Genomic DNA, 25,854 nt, shown 5'->3' with positions numbered 1-25,854 from the left:
CAGAACTTATCTTTGTTGAAATGAACTGCAAAGCAGAAGAGACCAGGCAGGGATGTGAATCCTCCAGGAACAATGGACAACTGGCACTGACCAAAGGGTGAAGCAAGACTAAATAGCCCAGTCAAAATTGCAACAAGTGAACTGAACACACCTGATAAATGCTGCGATTCAGAGACAGCAGCGCTACCACTTACAACCACCGGAGGGAGCCCAAGAGCAGAATTCACAACAGCCAATGCAGTGTGATAGGATTCTGTCTAGAACGGAACAACGGGGATTCAGACGTCAGAATAGGTTGTGTTTTTATTGTGGCGATGCTTCTCATGTCATTTCAGTCTGCCCTAAGCGTACCAAGAGGATCGCTAGTTCATTTACCATCAGTACTGTACAACCTAAATTTCTGTTATCTGTGTCCTTGATTTGCTCATTGTCATCATTTTCTGTCATGGCGTTTGTGGATTCAGGCGCCGCTTTGAACTTAATGGACTTTGAGTTTGCCAGGCGTTGTGGTTTTCCCTTACAGTCTTTGCAGAACCCTATTCCTTTAAGGGGCATCGATGCTACACCTTTGGCTAAAAATAAGCCCCAGTTCTGGACACAGGTGACCATGTGCATTGCGCCAGCCCATCAGGAAGATTGTCGATTTCTGGTGTTGTATAATTTGCATGATGCTATTGTGCTGGGGTTTCCATGGTTGCAGATACATAATCCTGTGTTGGATTGGAAGTCTATGTCTGTGACTAGTTGGGGTTGTCAGGGGGTTCATAATGACGTTCCTGTGATGTCAATCTCCTCTTCCTCCTCTTCTGAAGTTCCAGAGTTTTTGTCTGATTTTCAGGATGTATTCGATGAGCCCAAGTCCAGTTCCCTTCCACCGTATAGGGACTGTGATTGTGCTATTGACTTGATTCCAGGCTGTAAGTTTCCTAAGGGCCGACTTTTCAACCTGTCTGTGCCTGAACATACCGCCATGCGGAGTTATGTTAAGGAGTCTTTGGAGAAAGGGCATATTCGGCCATCTTCTTCACCGTTTGGAGCAGGATTTTTTTTTGTTGCTAAGAAGGATGGTTCCTTGAGACCCTGTATTGATTATCGCCTCTTGAATAAGATCACGGTCAAGTTTCAATACCCTTTACCTCTGCTTTCCGATTTGTTTGCTAGGATTAAGGGGGCTAGTTGGTTTACGAAGATTGACCTTCGGGGGGCATATAATCTTGTTCGTATTAAGCAGGGTGATGAATGGAAAACTGCGTTTAATACGCCCGAAGGCCATTTTGAATACCTTGTGATGCCATTCGGGCTCTCTAATGCTCCATCTGTTTTTCAGTCCTTCATGCACGATATCTTCCGGACTTACCTTGATAAATTCATGATTGTATATTTGGATAACATTTTAATTTTTTCCGATGATTGGGAGTCTCATGTGAAACAGGTCAGGATAGTATTTCAGATCCTTCGTGATAATGCTCTGTTTGTGAAGGGGTCTAAGTGTCTCTTTGGAGTGCAGAAGGTTTCTTTTTTGGGCTTCATTTTTTCTCCCTCATCTATAGAGATGGATCCGGTTAAGGTTCAGGCCATTCATGATTGGATTCAACCCACATCCATGAAGAGCCTTCAGAAATTTTTGGGCTTTGCTAATTTTTATCGCCGTTTCATTGCTAACTTCTCCAGTGTGGTTAAACCCTTGACCGATTTGACGAAGAAAGGCGCTGATGTGACGAATTGGTCCTCTGCGGCTGTCTCTGCCTTTCAGGAGCTTAAACGCCGATTTACTTCTGCCCCGGTGTTGCGTCAACCGGATGTTTCTCTTCCGTTTCAAGTTGAGGTTGACGCTTCTGAGATTGGGGCAGGGGCCGTTTTGTCTCAGAGGGATCCTGTTGGTTCCTTGATGAAACCATGTGCCTTCTTTTCCCGTAAGTTTTCGCCTGCTGAATGTAATTAAGATGTCGGCAATCGGGAGTTGTTGGCTATGAAGTGGGCGTTTGAGGAGTGGCGACATTGGCTTGAGGGAGCTAAGCACCGTATTGTGGTCTTGACCAATCATAAAAATCTGATTTACCTTGAGTCTGCCAGACGGTTGAATCCTAGACAGGCTCGATGGTCCTTGTTTTTTTCCCGTTTTGATTTCGTGGTCTCGTATCTTCCAGGTTCTAAGAATATTAAGGCTGATGCCCTCTCGAGGAGTTTTTTGCCTGATTCTCCTGAGGTCCTTGAACCGGTCGGCATACTGAAAGAAGGGGTGGTCCTTTCTGCCATTTCCCCTGATTTACGACGGGTTCTTCAGGAATTTCAGGCTGACAAACCTGATCGCTGTCCAGTGGGGAAACTGTTTGTTCCTGATAGATGGACTAGTAGAGTGATTTCTGAGGTTCATTGTTCTGTGTTGGCTGGCCATCCTGGTATTTTTGGTACCAGAGAATTGGTTGGTAGGTCCTTTTGGTGGCCTTCTTTGTCACGTGATGTGCGTTCTTTTGTGCAGTCCTGTGGGACTTGTGCGCGGGCCAAGCCTTGTTGTTCCCGTGCTAGTGGGTTGCTTTTGCCTTTGCCGGTCCCTGAGAGGCCCTGGACGCATATTTCTATGGATTTTATTTCTGATCTTCCGGTTTCCCAGAAGATGTCGGTCATCTGGGTTGTTTGTGACCGGTTCTCTAAGATGGTCCATTTGGTGCCTTTGCCTAAATTGCCTTCCTCTTCTGATTTGGTTCCGTTGTTTTTTCAGCATGTGGTTCGTTTGCATGGTATTCCGGAGAATATTGTGTCCGACAGAGGTTCCCAGTTTGTTTCTAGGTTTTGGCGGGCCTTTTGTGCTAGGCTGGGCATTGATTTGTCTTTTTCTTCCGCATTTCATCCTCAGACAAATGGCCAGACCGAGCGAACTAATCAGACTTTAGAAACTTATCTGAGATGCTTTGTGTCTGCTGATCAGGATGATTGGGTGGCTTTCTTGCCATTGGCCGAGTTTGCCCTTAATAATCGGGCTAGTTCGGCTACCTTGGTTTCGCCCTTCTTTTGTAATTTTGGTTTTCATCCTCGTTTTTCTTCAGGGCAGGTTGAGCCTTCTGACTGTCCTGGTGTGGATTCTGTGGTTGACAGGTTGCAGCAGATTTGGGCTCATGTGGTGGACAATTTGGTATTGTCTCAGGAGGAGGCTCAACGTTTTGCTAACCAGTGACCCAGTATCAGCACGGGTTTACTAGGGACCGTTCATGTCAGACTAATTTGATCAGCTTCTATGAAGAGGTAAGTTCCGGACTGGACCAAGGGAGCCCAGTGGATGTAGTGTATATGGACTTTTCAAAAGCTTTTGATACGGTGCCACACAAAAGGTTGATACATAAAATGAGAATAATGGGGATAGGGGAAAATATGTGCAAGTGGGTTGAGAGCTGGCTCAGGGATAGGAAACAAAGGGTGGTTATTAATGGAGCACACTCGGACTGGGTCGCAGTTAGTAGTGGGGTACCACAGGGGTCAGTATTGGGCCCTCTTCTTTTTAACATATATATTAATGACCTTGTAGGGGGCATTCAGAGTAGAATTTCAATATTTGCAGATGACACTAAACTCTGCAGGGTAATCAAGACAGAGGAGGACAATTTTGTATTACAGGATGATTTATGTAAACTAGAAGCTTGGGCTGATAAATGGCAAATGAGCTTTATTGGGGTAAATGTAAGGTCATGCACTTGGGTAGAAGTAATAAGATGTATAACTATGTGCTTAATTCTAAAACTCTGGGTAAAACTGTCAATGAAAAGGACCTGGGTGTATAGGTGGATGACAAACTCATATTCAGTGGCCAGTGTCAGGCAGCTGCTACAAAGGCAAATAAAATAATGGGATGTATTAAAAGAGGCATAGAAGCTCATGAGGAGAACATAATTTTACCTCTATACAAGTCACTAGTGCGACCACACTTAGAATACTGTGCACAGTTCTGGTCTCCGGTGTATAAGAAAGACATAGCTGAACTAGAGCGGGTGCAGAGAAGAGCGACCAAGGTTATTAGAGGACTGGGAGGTCTGCAATACCAAGATAGGTTATTACACTTGGGGCTATTTAGTTTGGAAAAACGAAGGCTAAGGGGTGATCTTATGTTAATGTATAAATATATGAGGGGACAGTAAAAAGACCTTTCTGATGATCTTTTTAATCATAGACCGGTGACAGGGACAAGGGGGCATCCTCTACGTCTGGAGGAAAAAAGGTTTAAGCATAATAACAGACGTGGGTTCTTTACTGTAAGAGCAGTGAGACTATGGAACTCTCTGCCGTATGATGTTGTAATGAGTGATTCATTACTTAAATTTAAGAGGGGACTGGATGCCTTTCTGGAAAAGTATAATGTTACAGGGTATATACACTAGATCCCTTGATAGGGCGTTGATCCAGGGAACTAGTCTGATTGCCGTATGTGGGGTCGGGAAGGAATTTTTTTCCCCATGGTGGAGCTTACTCTTACCACATGGGTTTTTTTTGCCTTCCCCTGGATCAACATGTTAGGGCATGTTAGGTTAGGCTATGGGTTGAACTAGATGGACTTAAAGTCTTCCTTCAACCTTAATAACTATGTAACTATGTAACTATGTAACCGTCGTCGGTGTGTTGGTTCCCGGCTTCGGGTTGGGGATTTGGTCTGGTTGTCTTCCCGTCATGTTCCTATGAAGGTTTCTTCCCCTAAGTTTAAGCCTCGCTTTATTGGTCCTTATAGGATTTCTGAGATTATTAATCCGGTGTCTTTTCGATTGGCCCTTCCGGCTTCTTTTGCTATCCATAATGTCTTCCATAGATCTTTATTGCGGAAATATGTGGTGCCCGTTGTTCCCTCTGTTGATCCTCCGGCCCCTGTGTTGGTTGATGGGGAGTTGGAGTATGTGGTTGAGAAGATTTTGGATTCTCGCTTTTCGAGGCGGAGGCTTCAGTACCTTGTCAAATGGAAGGGTTATGGCCAGGAGGATAATTCTTGGGTTTTTGCCTCTGATGTCCATGCTGCTGATCTGGTCCGTGCCTTTCATATGGCTCGTCCTGATCAGCCTGGGGGCTCTGGTGAGGGTTCGGTGACCCCTCCTCAAGGGGGGGTACTGTTTTGAATTCTGCTCTTGGGTTCCTTCCGGTGGTTGTTGATAGTAATGCAGTTGTCCCTGGGTTGCAATCCTGGGCAGGTGTCCCTGCTGATTGCAGCTCTGACTGGGATATTTAGGTGTGCAGGATTCATTAGCCCTTGCCAGTTGTCCATTGTTCTTGGAGGTTTTGCATCTCTGTCTGGTTCCTCCTGCCCTGCTGCCTAATCAGCAAAGATAAGTGTCTGTTTTTTTGTTTCTACAGCACACATGCTGTGTGCTTTACAATTCAGTGCTATTCATGGTTTTTTCTTGTCCAGCTTAGACTGTGTTTGGATATTTCAGTCTAGTTGGATTCTCAGGAGAAGCAGATATACATTCCATGTCTTTAGTTAGATGGTGGAATTTTTGTATTATCTGCTGTGGATATTTTTAGGGTTTTTATACTGACCGCTTAGTATTCTGTCCTATCCTTTCCTATTTAGCTAGCTTGGCCTCTTTTGCTAAATCCTGATTTCTGCCTGCGTGTGTCTTTTCCTCTAATACTCACAGTCAATATTTGTGGGGGGCTGCCTATCCTTTGGGGTTCTGCTCTGAGGCAAGATAGAATTCCCATTTCCATCTATAGGGGTATTTAGTCCTCCGGCTGTGTCGAGGTGTCTAGGATGTGTTAGGTACACTGTTATGGCCTGGTGGTTACGGAGCAGTACTGAGATGACCTGGTGGGTAAGACCAATCATGGACAAGCTCAGCGGAGGTGGCAGCTCCACCGACAGTAATCACTGTTATGGCCTAGTGATTACGGAGCAGAACTGAAATGACCTGATGGGTAAAACAAATAAAGTACTAGCTCTGGGGAGGTGGTAGCTTTACTGACCGCAATCCCTACTCCTAACACCAACACTAGAAATAGCCGTGGAGCGTGCCTATCTCTGCCTAGACGCCTCTTCACAGCCTAAGAACTAGCTACCCCTGAAGATGGAAACGGAAAACTATCTCGCCTCAGAGAAACCCCCAAAGGAAAGATAGCCCCCCACAAATATTGATGGTGAGTGGAGAGGGAAATGACAAACTCAGAAATGAAACTAGATTTAGCAAAGGAGGCCAAAACTATCTAAATAGACAGAGATAGGAAAGGCTACTGTGCGGTCAGTATAAAAACTAAAAGTCCACGCAGAGATTACAAAAAATAACCTCCACACCGACTCACGGAGTGGAGGAGCAAATCTGCGACCCAGAGCTTCCAACTAGCCGGAATAATTCATAATGACAAGCTGGACAAAAGAGACATAACTTAAACTGAACAGAAGGTCATAAGCAGGGAAACACCCAAAAACTAGCAGAACTTATCTTAAGCTGAAATGGACTGGCCAACAGAGAACTTCCAGGAAAGGACTGAATCCACAGGAAGAAACATTGACAGCTGGCATCAACTACAGCCTAAAGCCCAGTTAAATAACAAGGCCAGGGCACCAATTAGTGAAAGCAGCTGCTAAGTTCCACTTGAAACCACCAGAGGGAGCCCAAGAGCAGAACTCCCAAAAATACCATTCATGACCACAGGATGGAGCCCAAGAACGGAATTCACAACAGTACCCCCCCTTGAGGAGGGGTCACCAAACCCTCACCAGAGCCCCCAGGCCGATCGGGACGAGCCAAATGAAAAGCACGTACCAAATCGGCAGCATGGACATCGGAGGCAAAAACCCAAGAGTTATCCTCCTGGCCATAACCCTTCCACTTGACCAGATACTGAAGTTTCCGCCTTGAAAGACGAGAATCCAAAATCTTCTCCACCACATATTCCAGCTCCCCCTCAACCAACACCGGAGCAGGAGGGTCAACAGAGGGAACCATGGGCACCACATATCTCCGCAACAAAGATCTATGGAACACATTATGAATGGAAAAAGAAGCTGGAAGGGCCAAACGAAAAGACACCGGATTGATAATTTCCAAAATCCTATAAGGACCGATAAAACGAGGCTTGAACTTAGGGGAAGAGACCTTCATAGGAACATGACGAGAAGACAACCAGACCAGATCCCCAACCCGAAGCCGGGGACCAACGCACCGACGGCGGTTAGCAAAACGTTGAGCCTTTTCCTGAGACAATGTTAAATTGTCCACCACATGAGTCCAAATCCGCTGCAACCTGTCCACCACAGAAACCGAAGGCTCAACCTGCCCTGAAGAAAAACGAGGATGAAAACCGAAGTTACAAAAAAAAGGCGAAACCAAAGTAGCCGATCTAGCCCGATTATTAAGGGCAAACTCGGCCAACGGCAAGAAGGTAACCCAATCATCCTGATCAGCAGACACAAAGCATCTTAAATAGGTTTCCAAGGTCTGATTGGTTCGCTCCGTCTGTCCATTTGTCTGAGGGTGAAATGCCGAAGAAAAAGACAAATTAATGCCCATTCTAGCACAAAAGGACCGCCAAAATCTAGAAACAAACTGGGTACCTCTGTCAGACACAATATTCTCCGGAATACCATGCAAACGAACCACATGCTGGAAAAACAAAGGAACCAAATCAGAGGAGGAAGGCAACTTAGGCAAAGGTACCAAATGGACTATTTTAGAAAACCGGTCACAAGCCACCCAGATGACAGACATCTTCTGAGAAACAGGAAGATCAGAAATAAAATCCATGGAAATATGCGTCCAGGGCCTCTCAGGGATAGGCAAAGGCAAAAGCAACCCACTAGCACGAGAACAGCAGGGCTTAGCCCGGGCACAGGTCCCACAGGACTGCACGAAGGAACGCACATCCCGTGACAAAGAAGGCCACCAAAAGGACCTGGCAACCAAATCTCTGGTACCAAAGATCCCAGGATGACCGGCCAACACCGAACAATGAATCTCAGAAATCACCTTACTAGTCCATCTATCAGGAACAAACAATTTCCCCACAGGACAGCGGTCGGGTCTATCAGCCTGAAACTCCTGAAGCACCTGCCGCAAATCAGGGGAGATAGCAGAAAGAATCACCCCCTCCTTGAGAATACCAGCCGGCTCACGGACTCCCGGAAAATCAGGCAAAAAAACTCCTAGACAGGGCATCAGCCTTCACATTCTTAGATCCCGGAAGATACGAGACCACAAAATCAAAACGGGAGAAAAACAAAGACCACTGAGCCTGTCTAGGATTCAACCGCTTGGCAGACTCAAGGTAAATCAGATTCTTATGATCGGTCAAGACCACAACACGATGCTTAGCTCCCTCAAGCCAATGTCGCCACTCCTCAAATGCCCACTTCATAGCCAACAACTCCCGATTGCCGACATCAGAATTACGCTCAGCAGGCGAAAACTTTCTGGAGAAGAAAGCACACGGTTTCAACACAGAGCCATCAGAACTTCTCTGAGACAGAACAGCTCCTGCCCCAATCTCAGAAGCGTCAACCTCAACCTGAAAAGGGAGAGAAACATCTGGCTGACGCAACACAGGGGCAGAAGTAAAACGACGCTTAAGCTCCTGAAAGGCCTCCACAGCCGCAGAGGACCAATTCACCACATCAGCACCTTTCTTGGTCAAATCGGTCAGAGGTTTAACCACAGTAGAAAAATTAGCAATGAAGCGGCGATAAAAATTAGCAAAGCCCATAAATTTCTGAAGGCTCTTCACAGATGTGGGTTGAGTCCAATCATAAATAGCCTGGACCTTAACAGGGTCCATTTCAATAGCCGAGGGAGAAAAAATGAACCCCAGAAAAGAAACCTTCTGAACTCCAAAAAGGCACTTAGACCCCTTCACAAACCGTGTGTTAGCACGGAGAATCTGAAATACCATCCTGACCTGCTTCACATGAGACTCCCAATCATCGGAAAAAAACTAAATATCATCCAAATATACAATCATGAATTTATCCAGATAATCCCGGAAAATATCATGCATAAAGGACTGAAACACAGATGGAGCATTAGAGAGCCCGAAAGGCATCACAAGATATTCAAAATGGCCTTCGGGCGTATTAAATGCTGTTTTCCATTCATCACCCTGTTTGATGCGAACAAGATTATACGCCCCTCGAAGGTCAATCTTGGTAAACCAGCTAGCCCCTTTAATCCGAGCAAACAAATCAGAGAGCAAAGGCAAAGGGTACTGGAATTTGACCGTGATCTTATTGAGAAGGCGATAATCTATACAGGGCCTCAAGGAGCCATCCTTCTTGGCAACAAAAAAGAACCCCGCTCCCAACGGTGACGAAGACGGGCAAATATGCCCCTTCTCCAAGGACTCCTTTACATAACTCCGCATAGCGGCATGCTCTGGCACAGACAGATTGAAAAGTCGACCCTTAGGGAACTTACAGCCAGGAATCAAATTAATAGCGCAATCACAGTCCCTATGAGGAGGCAGAGGACTGGATTTAGGCTCCTCAAATATATCCTGGAAATCCGACAAAAACTCAGGAACTTCAGAAGAAGGGGAGGAGGAAATTGACATCAGGGGGATGTCACTATGTATCCCCTGACAACCCCAACTAGTCACAGACATAGATTTCCAATCCAACATTGGATTATGTACCTGTAACCATGGAAACACCAGCACAACCACATCATGCAAATTATGCAACACCAAAAAGCGAATATTTTCCTGATGTGCTGGAGCCATGTTCATGGCTAACTGTGTCCAGTACTGAGGTTTATTATTGGCCAATGGCGTAGCATCAATCCCCCTCAAGGGAATAGGGCTCTGCAAAGGCTCCAAGGAAAAACCACAGCGCTTGGCAAATTCTAGGTCCATTAAGTTCAGGGCAGCGCCAGAATCCACAAATGCCATTACAGAAAAGGACGACAATGAGCAAATCAGGGTAATAGACAAGAGAAATTTAGGCTGTACAGTACTGATGGTGACCGACCTAGCAACCCTCTTAGTTCGCTTCGGGCAGTCAGAGATAGCATGAGTAGCGTCACCACAGTAAAAACACAGCCCATTCTGACGTCTGAACTCCTGCCGTTCTGCTCTCGTCAAAATCCTATCACATTGCATGGGCTCAGAACTCTGCCCAGAGGACACCGCCATATGGTGCACCATCTTACGTTCACGTAGGCGCCAATCAATCTGAATGGCCAGAGACATTGATTCATTCAAACCAGCAGGCGTGGGAAACCCCACCATAACATCTTTAAGGGCTTCAGAAAGACCCTTTCTGAAAATAGCTGCCAGGGCATCCTCATTCCATTTTGTAAGCACAGACCACTTTCTAAATTTCTGACAATATATCTCTGCTGCTTCCTGATCCTGACACAGAGCCAGTAAATTTTTTTCTGCCTGATCCACAGAATTAGGTTCGTCATAAAGCAGTCCAAGTGCTTGAAAAAATGAATCTACATTGAGCAATGCAGGATTCCCTGGCTCAAGGGAGAATGCCCAGTCCTGCGGGTCGCCACGCAGCAGAGAAATAACAATCTTCACCTGCTGAATGGGGTCACCAGAGGAACGGGGTCTCAGGGCAAAAAACAATCTGCAATTATTTTTAAAGTTCAAGAACTTAGATCTATCCCCAGAAAACAAATCAGGGATAGGAATTCTAGGCTCAGAAACAGGAGTTTGAACAACATAGTCTTGGATACTCTGTACCCTTGCAGCGAGATGATCAACACGCGCAGACAGACCCTGAACCTCCATATCAGCACCAAGCTCCTGCACCATCCAAAAATCAAGGGGAAAAAAAAGACAAAACAGGCAACAAGAAAAAAAAAACAATGACTCAGAACTTTCTTTTCCCTCTTTTGAGATGCATTTAACACATTGTGGGCCAGCTGTACTGTTATGGCCTGGTGGTCACGGAGCAGTACTGAGATGACCTGGTGGGTAAGACCAATCATGGACAAGCTCAACGGAGGTGGCAGCTCCACCGACAGTAATCACTGTTATGACCTAGTGATTACGGAGCAGAACTGAAATGACCTGGTGGGTAAAACAAATAAAGTACTAGGTCTGGGGAGGTGGTAGCTTTACTGACCGCAATCCCTACTCCTAACACCAATACTAGAAATAGCCGTGGAGCGTGCCTATCTCTGCCTAGACACCTCTTCACAGCCTAAGAACTAGCTACCCCTGAAGATGGAAACGGAAAACTATCTCGCCTCAGAGAAACCCCCAAAGGAAAGATAGCCCCCCACAAATATTGACGGTGAGTGGAGAGGGAAATGACAAACTCAGAAATGAAACTAGATTTAGCAAAGGAGGCCAAAACTATCTAAATAGACAGAGATAGAAAAGGCTACTGTGCGGTCAGTATAAAAACTAAAAGTCCACGCAGAGATTACAAAAAATAACCTCCACACCGACTCACGGAGTGGAGGAGCAAATCTGCGACCCAGAGCTTCCAACTAGCCGGAATAATTCATAATGACAAGCTGGACAAAAGAGACATAACTTAAACTGAACAGAAGGTCATAAGCAGGGAAACACCCAAAAACTAGCAGAACTTATCTTAAGCTGAAATGGACTGGCCAACAGAGAACTTCCAGGAAAGGACTGAATCCACAGGAAGAAACATTGACAGCTGGCATCAACTACAGCCTAAAGCCCAGTTAAATAACAAGGCCAGGGCACCAATTAGTGAAAGCAGCTGCTAAGTTCCACTTGAAACCACCAGAGGGAGCCCAAGAGCAGAACTCCCAAAAATACCATTCATGACCACAGGATGGAGCCCAAGAACGGAATTCACAACAGTACACCCCACGGCTACTTCTAGTTGCGGTGTCAGTTTAGGGTTTGCGGTCAGTACTGGTTCCACCTACTCCTGAGAAAGTCCCATGCGGCTCCAAGGTCACCAGATCATAACACCACACATACCGGAGACACTGATAAGTGAAACCAGCCTTAGTCCAAGTTCACAACACTGGAACCAATGTTATTTAGTAGGGCAGCTCAAATGAGTGTTTTTTTTTTTTTTCTAAAGACCAAAGATGCTTGTGAAAAAAAATTACAGCATGCAATAGTTTCTTCCGTATCCTGAATGAGACTTGCCTATTCAAATTTATGGATGCAAAAAAGTTTAATCACATAAGGGACCACCATGTACAAGTGCTGATCACTAAATTAGAATATCATCAAAAAGTTAATTTATTTCCAAACCCTGTTTTTTAGAACATCAGATATCAGCCATGACATAGCCACTTACTTGGGGGTAAAACACAATTATTGTCCAAATTGTTTTAGAAGGCAAGAAAATATGTAGAACTTTTCTACTTTTAGACTAAAAACATCTATAAATCATGAAAGTTATAAATTCATTATATCTTAAAAAAGAACTGGGATTTTTACTTTTTTTTATATATATTTTTTCATCCTCTTATTCCAACTTTTTTTCTGTCCCCATAGCCGTATGAGAGCTTGTTTTTTTGTCTGACGAGTTGTACTTTTGAATTACACCATTCATTTCACCACACAGTGTACTGGAAAATGGGAAAAAAAATCCTAGTGCTATGAAATTGCAAAAGAAGGTTTTTACTTACCATGTTCACTATATGATAAAACTGTCTTGACAATTTGACTCTCCAGGTCAGTATTAGTACGCAGATACCAAACATGTATAGATTTTTTTTATTTAAGTGGTGATTTTTTTTTTATAGAGAAATTTGTTAAAAAAATTAAACTTTTGTTGCCATTTTCTGAGATCTCTAGTGTTTTCATTTTTTGGGCTATGGGGCTGTGTGAGGGCTTATGTTTTGCACCCTGAGCTGATGATTTTAATGATACTATTTTTGGGTAGATGTTCTGTTTTGCATCACCTTCTGTTTCAATGTTATGACGGCCAAAAAAATGTAAAAATGTAATTCTGCCATTTTGATTTTTTTCCCGATTTTTTTTACAAATTCTTTTATTGTTATAATTGCTTTATTTTTTTATGGGGCAAAATATCAGCTATTTGAACTTGTAAGATTTTTATTTTTAAACACTTTTTTTTTTTACTTTGTTCAATAGTCTCTTTAGGTAATTTGAAGCTGCAATAGTCCGATCACCTGTGCTATATATAGCAGTGTTTCAGCACTGCTATGTATAGCAGACGTCACGATCTCCTATGAATGCCAGACACAGGCCGGCATTCCTAGGAAGCTTATAATGACAGGCATGGAAGTCATCAGCAGACCCCCAGCTGTCATGACAACCCATTGTTTCCCCGCGATCACATGACAGGGACGCCGATGGGAGGGATGAATGACGTGCTTACGGATAGAGAGTGCTAAATCCCGCTGTAAATGATTGACAGCGGGATTTAACTGGTTAACAGTCGCAGCTATTGAAGGCACATGATAGCTGAATATTTAACTCATCATGTGCAGGGAAAGATGTGTTCTTGGCGTGCTGCGAGCCAACATCAAAGGCGGGGACTCGACCTTGGACCGTAAACATTTCTTGATCAATGGAACTGTAACTTCTTCACTCTGACACTGTTCCATCAGTGGTGCCAGTGTTACCCTATCCATAGAATGAATGGTAATGCCAAGTTGTAAAGAAAAGCAGGACAGTGTAAGAGAGAAATGACACAAAACAGTGTTGTAGAAGGTAGGTGATACAACTTGTAATGTCAAACATACATACATGGGTATGGAAAACGGAACCATGGAGAACTGGACAATATCTCTCCTCTTGCATCTGTCCTTGCTTTAAATCCATATGCTTTACTATCTGATGGGAATACACCAGTCAGGGTTAAAATATAGCATAACAGCCATGATAACATTATAGCCATAATAATCTGAAATAAAAAAATATATAAATGATCATAATGTTTTTTCACATATTTATACAGTATCTTGAAACTTATTGACACAAAATGAAAATATTATATTGAAATTAGTTTGTATAACATGAATGTATAGGGAAAACAAATAACAATAGTGTAATATTGAAGTTCACTTTACCCTCTAAGGCTAAGTTCCGACTAGGCGTTTTTGCTGCATTTTTTTAATGAGTTTTTTTTATTCTAATCTTCAGGTGCTTTTTACAGTACCAGCAAAGCATATGAGATTTCATAAATCTCATGCACACAGCTTGATTTTTTCTCATCGGTATTTTGTGCTTTGCATGTTTTTTTGGACATAGAGTATGTCGCTTCTTTCAGTGTTTTTTTTGGTGTTTTTTCAGCGTGTTTTACCCATTAACTTGAATGGGGTGTGAAAAAACACAGAAAAAACGCACCAAAATGCAGGTATCAGGTTTTGCTGCATTTTTGTGCCAAAACATGATTCTAAGGAATAGGACTTTTTTTCCCAACATTAAACTTTATCAGCATGCACAAGAGACAAATTTAGCATGCCAAAACTGCAGCAAAAAACGCAGCAAAATATAAAAAAAATAAATTGGAAAAAAATAATTGGAACTCAAATTAAATTTGTTGACCCATAAAGAATAATACAAAATGTCACGTGGCACAAACACGTGGATTCAAGAGTGAGTTCATATGTTATAATCAAAAGCTTTCTTGGTGTAGTTTTACTGCAATTTGAGCACAAAATGTAAATTTAACCTAAAGTATTTGAAAAGAACAGAGATCTAGTATCCAAACTGAGGTGTGGGAAGCCTTATATCAGAAATCATGACTTACAATTGCTAAATGCCACTGGAGAAATCCACTCTAACCTCATTCAATAAAGTGCTGAGAAAAAACACAAGCCGAGTAGATTTTTTGTTATATATTCCATCAATTATACATTTATATTTTACAGTACAGCTAATAATTAACTGCTGCTCTTTGCATATACATCAGCAGTGTCGCTTTTCATTCAGTTTACTTTTCAAATCACCCCCCGGCCAACGTCTATATGACCACTGCTAGATTTATATTGAAGAAAGGGTTTAAAGTCAGAGACAGTATGATAGCATTGCTCTGGTGTGCAGCGATATACTCAGGCAATTGCTAGTCTAAAGGCCCGCATGCCTCATTATAGAGAAATGAAAGAAAATTTCCCATCAGATATGGTCATTTTTTTCTTTGAAATAATTAGCCAGATTGTCATGGCTGACGTTGCTGGTTGGGGCCTGCACTCTTGAATTGAAGAGGGATGAAATGTGAAAGAGTAATTTATGACGGTTAGATAGTGAAGTCTTGGGTGTGTTGAAGTAGGCCTGTTTGGATAGGTGAAGGGTAGAGTTGTAGGCTTTAAGCATAAACTTATTAAGGATGAAACCTTTGGCCAGATTGAATTTTCTTCACAGATGGTCAGCGAACCTGGAGCACCGCTGAAGAAAACATGTTTGCAGCATGTGCCAGGGTTTCCATCATCTATGCCGAGTTGTTCTATTTGTAGGAGGTGCAGCTTCATCCAGGGAACTTTGCAGTAAAAGGGATGTTAGGGTATGTGCACACGTTGCAGATTTGACTGTGGAATTTTCTGTGCAGATTCTGTATTTCTTGGCAGATGGCAGAAAACGCAGGTCAGAATCTGCGCGTTTTTTGGCGGTTTTTGTGCATTTTTTTTATTTGCTGTGGATTTGGCAGCACTCTGCATCTCCATTAAGAATATCCACCACTGAAGAAATGCACACTGTTTAAAAAGAAGATGAAGTGCTTATTTTCAGCACAGGAGTAGGAGCCATCAGATGCTGCAGTCTTCTGCCATGATAACCCCGTGACAAGTGTTTATTGTCTTGGAACTCTGCCATGCAGGCCATTTTTGCCCAGTCTCTTTCTTATGGTTGAGTCATCAACACGGACCTTACCTGAAGCAAGTGAGGCCTACAGTTCTTTGGATGTTGTTGTGGGGTCTTTTATGACCTCTTGGATGAGTTGTCGTTGCACTCTTGGGGTAATTTTAGTTTGCTGGCCACTACTGGTAAGGTTCACCACTGTTCCATGTTTTTGCCATTTGTGGATAATGGCTCTCACTGTGGTTCGCTGGTGTCCCAAAGCTTTAGAAATGGTTTTATACCCTTTTCCAGACTGATAGATCTCAACTACTTTGTTTCTGAATTTCTTTGGATTGCAGCATAATGTTTAGCTTTTGAGGATCTTTTGGTCTACATTGTTAGGCAGGTCCTACTTAAGTGATTTCTTGATTTAAAACACGTGTGGCTCTAATCAGGCCTGTGTGTGGGTAAAGAAATTGAACTGCACTTCCCAAAAATTTGATAAGCCACAGTTAATTTATGTTTTTGGGGGCCACGTTTTCACACATGGCCCAATAGGTTTGGATTTCTTTCTCCCTTAAAAATAAAGACCTTCATTTAAAAACTGCATTCTGTGTTTACTTCTGTTATTTTTGTCTAATATTTAAATTTGTTTTGTGACCTGAAACATTTAAGCGTGACAAACATACAAAAGTATAAAAAATCAGGAAGGAGGCAAACACATTTTCACACCTTTGTACAATTGCATAGAATAAAACGGTATTGAAAAAGAATACTATTAAACTTGGGGTTGCAAGAATGGCTCTGATCTTTTTGAAGGGAAGCTTTACTTTTAGAAAAATGGAGCAATCCTGAAGCAAGCTGTCATCCAGAATTGAACAAAGATTATAATTTAGAATCTGATTATATTAGATAACTGTCACAGTTTCACCCCTCAGTGTCTGACATGCAGTTACTGACAGATCCGGCATTCAATCTGATACAATAACATGCTGAGCTGTCAGTGTGTTGATTGACAGCTCTGCCATCCAATTTGAGACTGGGAGGCGCTGGCTATCTACAGGTGTTAATTGTCCCCGATTATTGCCAGGCTACTTAACTGGGCTGTTACTCCCAGATCTCTGCCAGACATACATTCAGCTTGTGTTAGGTTTGTCTCTCTGTGCCTTGCGTTCTGTGAATTGATCTTTCGCTGCCTGAGCTTGGACCTCAAAGTAAATATAGGTAAACTGACTGAACAGCAATCTAGTCTGAACTGGTGCATAACCAAAAAAGACTTACATAGCAAATATGTAAGTCTTTTTTGGTTATGCACCAGTTCAGACTAGATTGCTGTTCAGTCAGTTTACCTATATTTACTATGTACTATTTTTTCTGACTTGAACGCTCCGCCCTTCACCATGCTGTGATTTTAATTACATCCAAACACAGTTGGTTCCGACCTTCCTATAAATGCAGGCTTTACCATGTTATTAGCCATAGGTAAGTGTTCACACTAGGCAGACAGGTCAGGGACCCATCCAATCTGAGATTACCTTGACGTTTTTGTGGATGGGCTCACATTTTTTGGCCAAATCTTGTGCTAAGCATCTCATGTGTTTTTTCATAGATTTCACAAGCCATTATGCTATTCACATTTCATGTATCGCACATTTCCTTGCTTTAGTACAGTTGAGTGAAGCCATCTATTTGACCTATTTGGTCAGAATGAGGTCCATCATTCTGACCATCCGTCTGTTTAACCCCTTCTGCTGTGAGCCGCAATCCTTCTGGTACTATGACCTTGGAACGTTACCTGACAACGCTTTTGTCTCTTCCTTTTGTTTACAAAGTATCAGCATCACAATAACAGTCATTCCCACATACCTCACCTTGATGAGCTCATATGGGGGTTGGTCAATTGAATGTGGATAGGTCTCAAAAAATAAGGTCCCCAATTTTCCCCAATATCTGTCCACATGGATGTCCCAGGCAGGTTATATTAATGCCATATTCCCTATCATAATTTTAGTTTTCCATAGAAAAAAACATGGCATTTATATCACCATCCATCTGTCCGATATTAATTGTGGGCACAGACCACCAAGTGATGTAAGTAAACGCTTTACATTTGCCACTTAGTCATGACAAAAATGCCTCCCATAACTATAGGACCTATGTTTGTCACAAAAAAAAAACAAATCATAACTCGAAGCTCTAACAGAATGATCAGCCATAATATTATGAGTAGCCATGTTGGACCGAACAACCATCTTGGACATTCAGTCAACTAACTTTGCAGCTAATGGAATGCAGGTTTTTGAGCTTTCCCCAGAATGAAGGCACAGAATAAAGGTTAATTGGAGCAGCAGCAGGGCACTATGGCAGTAAACAAGTGGTATCATATGGTAGCAAGAAGTGTATTTGTGACCGTGACATAGAAACAAGGACAGTACAGTCAATATGTGAAGACTTATGTGAGTAATGATATTAGCAAAAAGGGACATGAGGATTTAAGGATTGTAATGGAGTTTAGTGTAATACTCAAATATTGTCATGTTGCATTATCACTTTCTTTGTTGTCTAAAATACATGTTTTTTCTTTGCAGTGGGAAGTTATCATGTATATTCCCTTTTCCGCAGTATGTAGTTCCTTTGTCTAACCATGTATAAAAAGCCCCTTATACTGTACGTTGGGGCCACAACATTGCCAGATCGCCCATTGTTGTACTACCTGTCTGGACACCGGTGAGTGTCTATGTGCTTTAACTCACTACCTGTACATGCTCTGATGCCTCTGCTTCAACAAATTGTCTACAGTGTCTTCTTGGCTCTTTCAGCTCTTGGTTAGGACTTTCTTACAGAATCCAGCTACAAAGAGTATGCTTGTGATTCTTTAGAACATAGGAAGCCTTATCTCCATAGACCACAAACTGTGAATGAACTGCATGTCTACTATCCATTAGATAACCCATTTTAATTACCTGTTCACAGCAGGATGTCCTAGCTGAATTGTAGTCATGTGGAGTGTTTGAGAGTGCTAGATCTTTTTTTCTTTCAATTCATGATGAAGCGATTAATGATGAGCGAGAGTGCTTGCCACTGCTCGAATCTCGATTGAGCATCAGGATGCTCGGGCACGATCTGTACTCAATCAAGTATCCCGGGTGTGCGAGCACCCACCCCACATGTTTTGCGATGTTTTTTCATCATGACAATCACGGTAATACCATATCCATGTTGCCTACTGGCATTACTATGATTGACCAGCCACATCACATCATCGGGTCTATATAAGAGTAACAAGAATTGCTGGAGAAGTGAAGGTTTGCATTACAGGCTTAGGGCTCATACTCATTTGTGCAAGAAACGGACGAGTGCAATCCGATAAGCATTTGGATTGCACTCAGACCAATGTTATTCAATAGGTGACATCTCATCTGTGATTTTTTTCTCAGCTGAAATCGGACTGAGAAAAAAATCGCAGCATGATTTGCTGCATACCTCGGACGAGACTCGCCAATGTAAGTTAATGGGTGCGAGAAAAAAAAATTGCACGGCATACGGACCATCCGTATGCCATCCTTTTTTTACAGATACCTTACCATTCTGTGGCATAGAACACTGTACATGGTCCTGCAAATGATTGTAGAAAAATAGTTGCAGAGAAAAAAAGCGCATTGCATACATATGTCATATGGATGTCATACGGATGCTATGTGAGAAAAATCGCATTGTACACGCATGGCACTTGTCCGTTTTTTTTTGGGTCCAGATTACGGACCTTTTGTTTTCTCGCAAATGAGTATGAGCCCTTATAGAAAGGGTATATTGCCTTACAGTCCTTGCTGCTGAAACCTATAACCCAACAGTCCTTTTCAGAGGTATGTCTATTCTATTCAATATTAATAAGGCTGTTAGCTGTATTTGGTGTAAGGATGGCAGCTGGAGAAGGGAAAGTAGTGCATTACAGGCATATAGAGAGGGTTTATAGCCTTACAGTCCTTACTGCAAAAACCTAAAACCAAAACTCCTTATCAGGGCTACGTCTATTCTATTCAATATAAATACCACTGTTCATTGTATTTAGTGTAGGGATAGGTGCTGGAGAATGGATAGTAGTGCATTATAGGCCTATAGTCATGATTTATAGCTTTACAGTCCTTGCTGCAGAAATTAGAGATAAGCAAATGTGCTCGGCGATACCCAGATATCACTCTAGTATCTGGGTGCTCGAATGTGCTCGTTACTTGGCGAGCAATAGGCAGAGCTCGATTTCTAATTCGATTCCCAACCCCGCATCTTTGGAGCCTCTTATGCAGCCAATAAGCATGTGGAGATTGCTTGTGAGTCACTATAATGCCATAGCCATTTGGTAGTGGCATTACTGAAATTGGTTGGCAGTCTGACATTATCAGGGATTATAAAAAGACAAGCTTCGCCCTGCTCCGCACCCTGATGTCGTTGCACAGCTCAGGGACAGTTCGTATTGGAGGGAGAGAGTGCTTGTCCAGGCCTGTGTGTGCACAATATAACAAATCAGAGTCCTGTACTGTTGATATTGGTGCTGAAGCAGAACCATCATACTAAGAGCCCTTGTCAGGGCTAATCCTTTTCTTTGCTGTTTGCATTTAGTGTAGGGAGGGAGAGTCTCAGGCACAGTGGGAGTGACAGTCTGTAGACAGGGATTAGGGCTGTGCAGTCTGTTGGCAAATATATAACTGCAGCTTTTTTTTGAGTGGGGGGGTAAAAAATTTAGCAGATTTTCATCCATCAAGTATTAGATGCTTTGAGGTCCTTTTTTATGTTCTATAACACTCCCAAAAATCACTGAAACATTTTCCTGTGTTAAATCTCTCGCCCATACACTATTCTGTAGTGTGGAGTACATTTCTGTCATCTCTAAAACTGAGAAAAAGCACTTACATTTTTTGCAGGGTTACGTTTCCATGCCATACAGTATTACGTGGTCTGGGCAAATTTCTGTGATCTATAAAACTGAGAAAAAGCTTTGAAACATTTTTCTGGATTGAATTTGATTGTGACCCATATACTTTTTGCGTTCTCTTCGTCATATTACGGTGGAGTAAACTTACAAAAACCGCTTTAATTACTGCAGGTGACCAATTTTTTTCTTTTATTAAAAATAAAATTGGTTTTAAGAGATTCGTTAACTCTAAAATGTTTAAGGCATGCGTTAAGGGACAGGGAAGTTGAAGTGCTGATAATGGTGCACACAGATCCCGAGGACGTAGGGCAGGTGTGACTACATCTGTTGCTTTAGCACAAGAATCACACCCATTCACAACACATAGGTTCCTCTCCCCCTTTGCAGGGAGGCACAGTACACCACTTCTGAAGCTAGAGCAGTGTGAACATGTGGTCAGTTGGATAGCAGATAATGCTTCCAGCAGCACCACCCAGTCTTCCACAAGGTCCAGTCTCACCAAGCTAAAGTCTGGATCACTTAATCCTCACCATGATACTCCTCCCTCCCATCATGGTGAGTCACAGGAGACTAGTGATCCCACACTAGGACACACTCATGAGCTCTTTACAACATAATTTCTTGATTGTGGCCTCTCAACCTACATGCTCCAAGAAGGCCAGGAGGACATGCTGTTTATTAATGTACAAAACTTAGAACAGCCAAGGGCACAAGAAAATGATGGTGGGGAACGTTAAATTTTGGATAAGGAGGAAGATAATGATGAGACACAGTTGCCGCTAAGTCTTATTTATATTAAGTCACGAAGACCAGGGTGCGGGAAAACGAGGTGGTGGCATCCACTGAACCTGGAAAGCTGACATGCAGAGTAAGGCCAGCAGTGCTGAGGGGAAGACATTGGCAAAACCGAGACAGACAGGAAGAGGCAGTGGGGTGACCAGAAGGAGACTGCAGGAAACTTTTCCGCAAAACACTGACACTCGTGAATTTTTCTGTCAAAGAATTAGATATTCCCCAGTATGGGACTTTTTTAAAGAGAGTTCTTAGTGTAACAACATGGCCATTTGCAACCTGTGCCAGGCCAAGATCAGCAGAAGCTTGAAGACAAAGCCTAACCACCACCAGTATGATCAGGCACATGTCATCTGAACATCTGACTCAGTGGGATCAACGCCTGGGTCCACAATTGGTACCAGTGGGTGACACCACTGCCTTTTCCCCTGTGCTAGGTGCTTCCCAATCCCCTGTCCAAAACACTAAAACAGATGCCTCTCGGCCTGCACCTGTCCTTGCACAGTCTGAGGCACCATCATCAGACACTTCCAAATCCTTGTCCCAGCACAACGTTCAGCTGTCACTACCCTAGGCCCTGGAACAAAAAAGAAACTTCCCAGCCGCCCACCCACAGGCCCAAATGCTAAGTGGGCACATTTGCAGCTAATTGTTGTGTAAATGTTGCCATTTAGGCTGGTAGACAAGGAAGATTTATGCCAACTCATGGTGGCAGTTGTTCCTCGGTACTTGATCCCCAGTTGCCACCTTTTCTTCCGGTGTGGCGTCAACGCCTTGTTTCAGCACGTGTCAAGGAACATCACCCCTGCCCTTACCAACGCACTTACTAGCATTGTCCACTTAATGACCGACATGTGGACAAATGCTTGTGGCCAGGGACACTACATTTCCCTGATGGCACACTGGGTGAACATTGTGGAGGCTTGGGCCGAGTCACACCCTGGCACAGCACATGTGCTTCCATCGCTGAGGATTTCTTGCCCCACTATCTGGGTTTCCTCCACTTCCTACACCAGTTCCTGCACTACCTCCTGGTCCTCATCCTCCATCTCCGATGTGCTATCTCAGAGCTTATCATCCACATCAGCTGAAAGCTAGAAGCTCTGTAGCACTGCCTCAGCAAAGCAGCAACAGGCTCATAATTTATGGGCAACAAAATGGTGCAGGTTTCACAGGGAGCTTTCACCCATTGCTACATATCGGGGGCTCTGGCACTACCGGAACCCGGGTCATTTACATCCCAGGCACCTGGGAATCGGGCTTGCATTTTTGTAATTGTTTTTCATTTTTTTTAAGTAATTTTATTGCTAGTAAAAAAATCTTACTCTTATTCTCTCTCTAGAATGCAGGTATACAGAAATGCACTGGTATATAGAGTTGTATCTGTCCTTGTCATTTCAGAGCCTGTAGCCTGTTCACATTCAAGTAGAGAAAATACACTCGCAAATGTCAGAGCAAGCTTCTACTACTGCCTAAAATGTTGCAGGTTGGGGGTTTAAATCTTGGATAAACCTGATCACAAGGGAGGAATTGCATATTTAACTGAATGATTGTGGAGGAGAGAGCTGCGGAGCAGTGAAGATGGTAGGATGGAAGAAACAGACACAGCCCTGACCTCTCGGGACAGCTCCCTCAAATTGCACAAGTCCTTCTGGATCTGAGACAGTTGAGAGCTGTATACAGCGTCAGACTAGAGCACCTTGGGCCCACCAGAGAACATCATTCTTGGGGCCCCATTATGTAGCTACAAAGAAATAAATACAAGACCACCAATTGTGTGGTAAAACACACTAATATCAGGGTAATATAAGGTAGTACCCATCTTAATTATGTAGAAGGGGTTGGGGTAGCCCTCCTCATAGAATATAAAGTAGCCAACTCATAGAATATAAAATAGCCCCCTCATAAGGTACAATGCAGCCCCTTCATAGTATATAATGTAGCCCCCTCATATAGTATAATGTAGCCCCCTCATAGAATATAATGCAGTTCCCCATAGAATATAATGTAGCCATCATAGAATATAATGCAACCAACCTCATAGAGTATAATGCAACCCCCTCATAAAGGTATAATGCAGCCCACCCATAGAATATAATGTTGCCCTCTCATAGGGTATAATGCAGCCCACTTCATATAGGATAATACAGCCCCCCCAGGATATAATGTAGCCCCCTCAGAATATAATGCAGCCCCTCCATAGAATATAATGCAGCTCCCTCATATAGTATAATGCAGCCCCCCACAGAATATAATGTATCCCCCTCAGAGTATCATGTTGCCCCCCTCTTAGAGTATAATGCTGCCCCCCTCATAGGGTATAATGCTGTCCCACTCATAGGGAATAATGCTGCCTCCCTCATAGGGTATAATGCTTCCCCCTTAGGGTATAATGTAGCTCCCCTATATGGTATAATGCTGCCCCAGACTCACTGATATATATATATATATATATATATATATATATATAAAAACCCAACACAATACTCACCTCTCCTCCTCGCTCCCACGCTGATTCCGGCGGCGGCTCTGCTCTGATGTCAGGAGCTACGCTGCCGTCGGCCTTGCACAAAGCAGGTATGCGATGAAGTGACATCATCGCGCACCCGCTGTATGTCAGAGGCGAGAGGAATGATGGGAAGGGAGCGTCATCTGACGCTCTCTCCTCCATTAATGTGCTTTGGGGGCGGTGCTGGCAACGGGTCCCCCTGGCTCATAGCGGCTGCGTGAGCTGGGGGCCCCTGAGGGAGAGGGGGTGGGGGCCCTGGTCTGCGGGCCCTGATAGCAGGCAGTGTTAGCTGCCGCGTGTGGCAAACGCTGCCCTCTATTATAGTAACATGATCTCACTCTTCTCAATGCCCATGGGGGCGTGGAGAAGCGTGAATATTCATTTCACTTTAGCAGTGGGAACAGGCTTGGGCTTCCTGTCACCCGCTGCTGTTCTGCTGGCACCAGCGGGCCCATAGCAGCTGCGTGGTGTGCCGCTATTGGCAACACCCTGCTGGCTTGGGGCCCCTGGAGCAGTGGGGGCCCTAGGCAGCTGCTGGCCCTGTATGCCAGCAGGTATCAGGGCCTGGGCCCACCGGAGAATCCTCCGGTTTTCCGGTGGCCCAGTCCGACCCTGGCTGTATAACGTCAATGTCACACTTCCCTAGAAGGAGACAATGCAGGCCTCATCTGCAGCTTCTCTCTAACATCTGCGCTGATCCTACTATGGCAAACTTTGTTCCATTGCATCCCGAATGGTTGGGATTAGAGATGATTGGATCGATTAATGGGACTCTGGTCCAGCATCCAGGTCAGTGACACAGTCCTTTTAAGTGCAGGCTATGGCTCACAGTTTTTGCTACTATCTAAGATGATGCACGTTGTGGGTACGATTCCCAGGTAGATTCAAGCACAAGAAAAGGAGCAGAATTGCTTATATAATTAATGTAAGCATACCCAGAGCCAAGGTACCCAAGGTACCGTCACATTAAGCGACGCTGCAGCGATATCGACAACGATGCCGATCGCTGCAGCATCGCTGTGTGGTCGCTGGAGAGCTGTCACACAGACAGCTCTCCAGCGACCAACGATGCCGAAGTCCCTGGGTAACCAGGGTAAACATCGGGTTACTAAGCGCAGGGCCGCGCTTAGTAACCCGATGTTTACCCTGGTTACCAGTGTAAATGTAAAGAAAAACAAACACTACATACTTACATTGCCGTGTCTGTCGCGTCCCTCGCCTTCAGCTTCCCTGTACTGTGTAAGCGCCGGCCCTAAAGCACAGCGGTGAAGTCACCACTGTGCTTTGCTTTACGGCCGGCACTGACACATTCCGTGCAGGAAGCTCTGAGCAGCAGCGCGGACGCCGGGGGAAGCGCGGCCCTGCACTTAGTAACCCGATATTTACCCTGGTTACCATTGTAAAACATTGCTGGCATCGTTGCTTTTGCTGTCAAACACAACGATACACGCCGATCTGACGACCAAATAAAGTTCTGGACTTTCAGCAACGACCAGCGATATCACAGCAGGATCCAGATCGCTGCTGTGTGTCAAACACAACGATATCGCTATCCAGGACGCTGCAACGTCAAGGATCGCTATCGTTATCGTTGTTAAGTCGCTCAGTGTGAAGGTACCTTTAGTAGAAGTTGGGACAGTGCCCTGAACTTCTGGGACAATGGGACTGCCCCCTCAAATCGGGACAGTCCAGCTACATCCAAGATGTCTCAAGTCCGCACAGTACTAATGTAAGCAGGCTGCGGGATGCAGTGACAGACAGGAGGCAGAGCAAGGGTTAACAAATTCAACAGATTTAATTAAACAGGAGGGTTAACTCCTCGCAGGGAGGTGAAGGGTTAAGCAGTAAAATGGTGAACAATGGGCAAGTTTAATGAGCAAGAAAACAAGATAATGGCAGTTCTTTTAAATCACTTATTGTGTCAGGGGTTTCCTAGTCCACATCTGAAGTTTTGCATGCAGTGGCACCAACAATG

At 43.8% G+C, this 25,854-nt stretch overlaps 1 protein-coding gene across 1 annotated transcript in view; it reads right to left on the bottom strand.

The window, feature by feature from the left end:
* Positions 1–25,854, bottom strand: part of SLC23A1 (solute carrier family 23 member 1) — a 395,963-nt gene that overhangs the window by 179,258 nt on the left and 190,851 nt on the right. The window contains exon 8 of the mRNA XM_077264915.1: positions 13,624–13,780. Within this exon, the coding sequence (XP_077121030.1) occupies positions 13,624–13,780 (157 nt within the window). The remainder of the gene's footprint in view (positions 1–13,623; positions 13,781–25,854) is intronic.

The sequence above is a fragment of the Ranitomeya variabilis genome, chromosome 5 (assembly GCF_051348905.1).
Source record: "Ranitomeya variabilis isolate aRanVar5 chromosome 5, aRanVar5.hap1, whole genome shotgun sequence".
NCBI lineage: Eukaryota > Metazoa > Chordata > Amphibia > Anura > Dendrobatidae > Ranitomeya > Ranitomeya variabilis.
The sequence above is the reverse complement of the archived record's forward strand: the minus strand, read 5'-3'. Positions and strand labels throughout refer to the sequence as shown.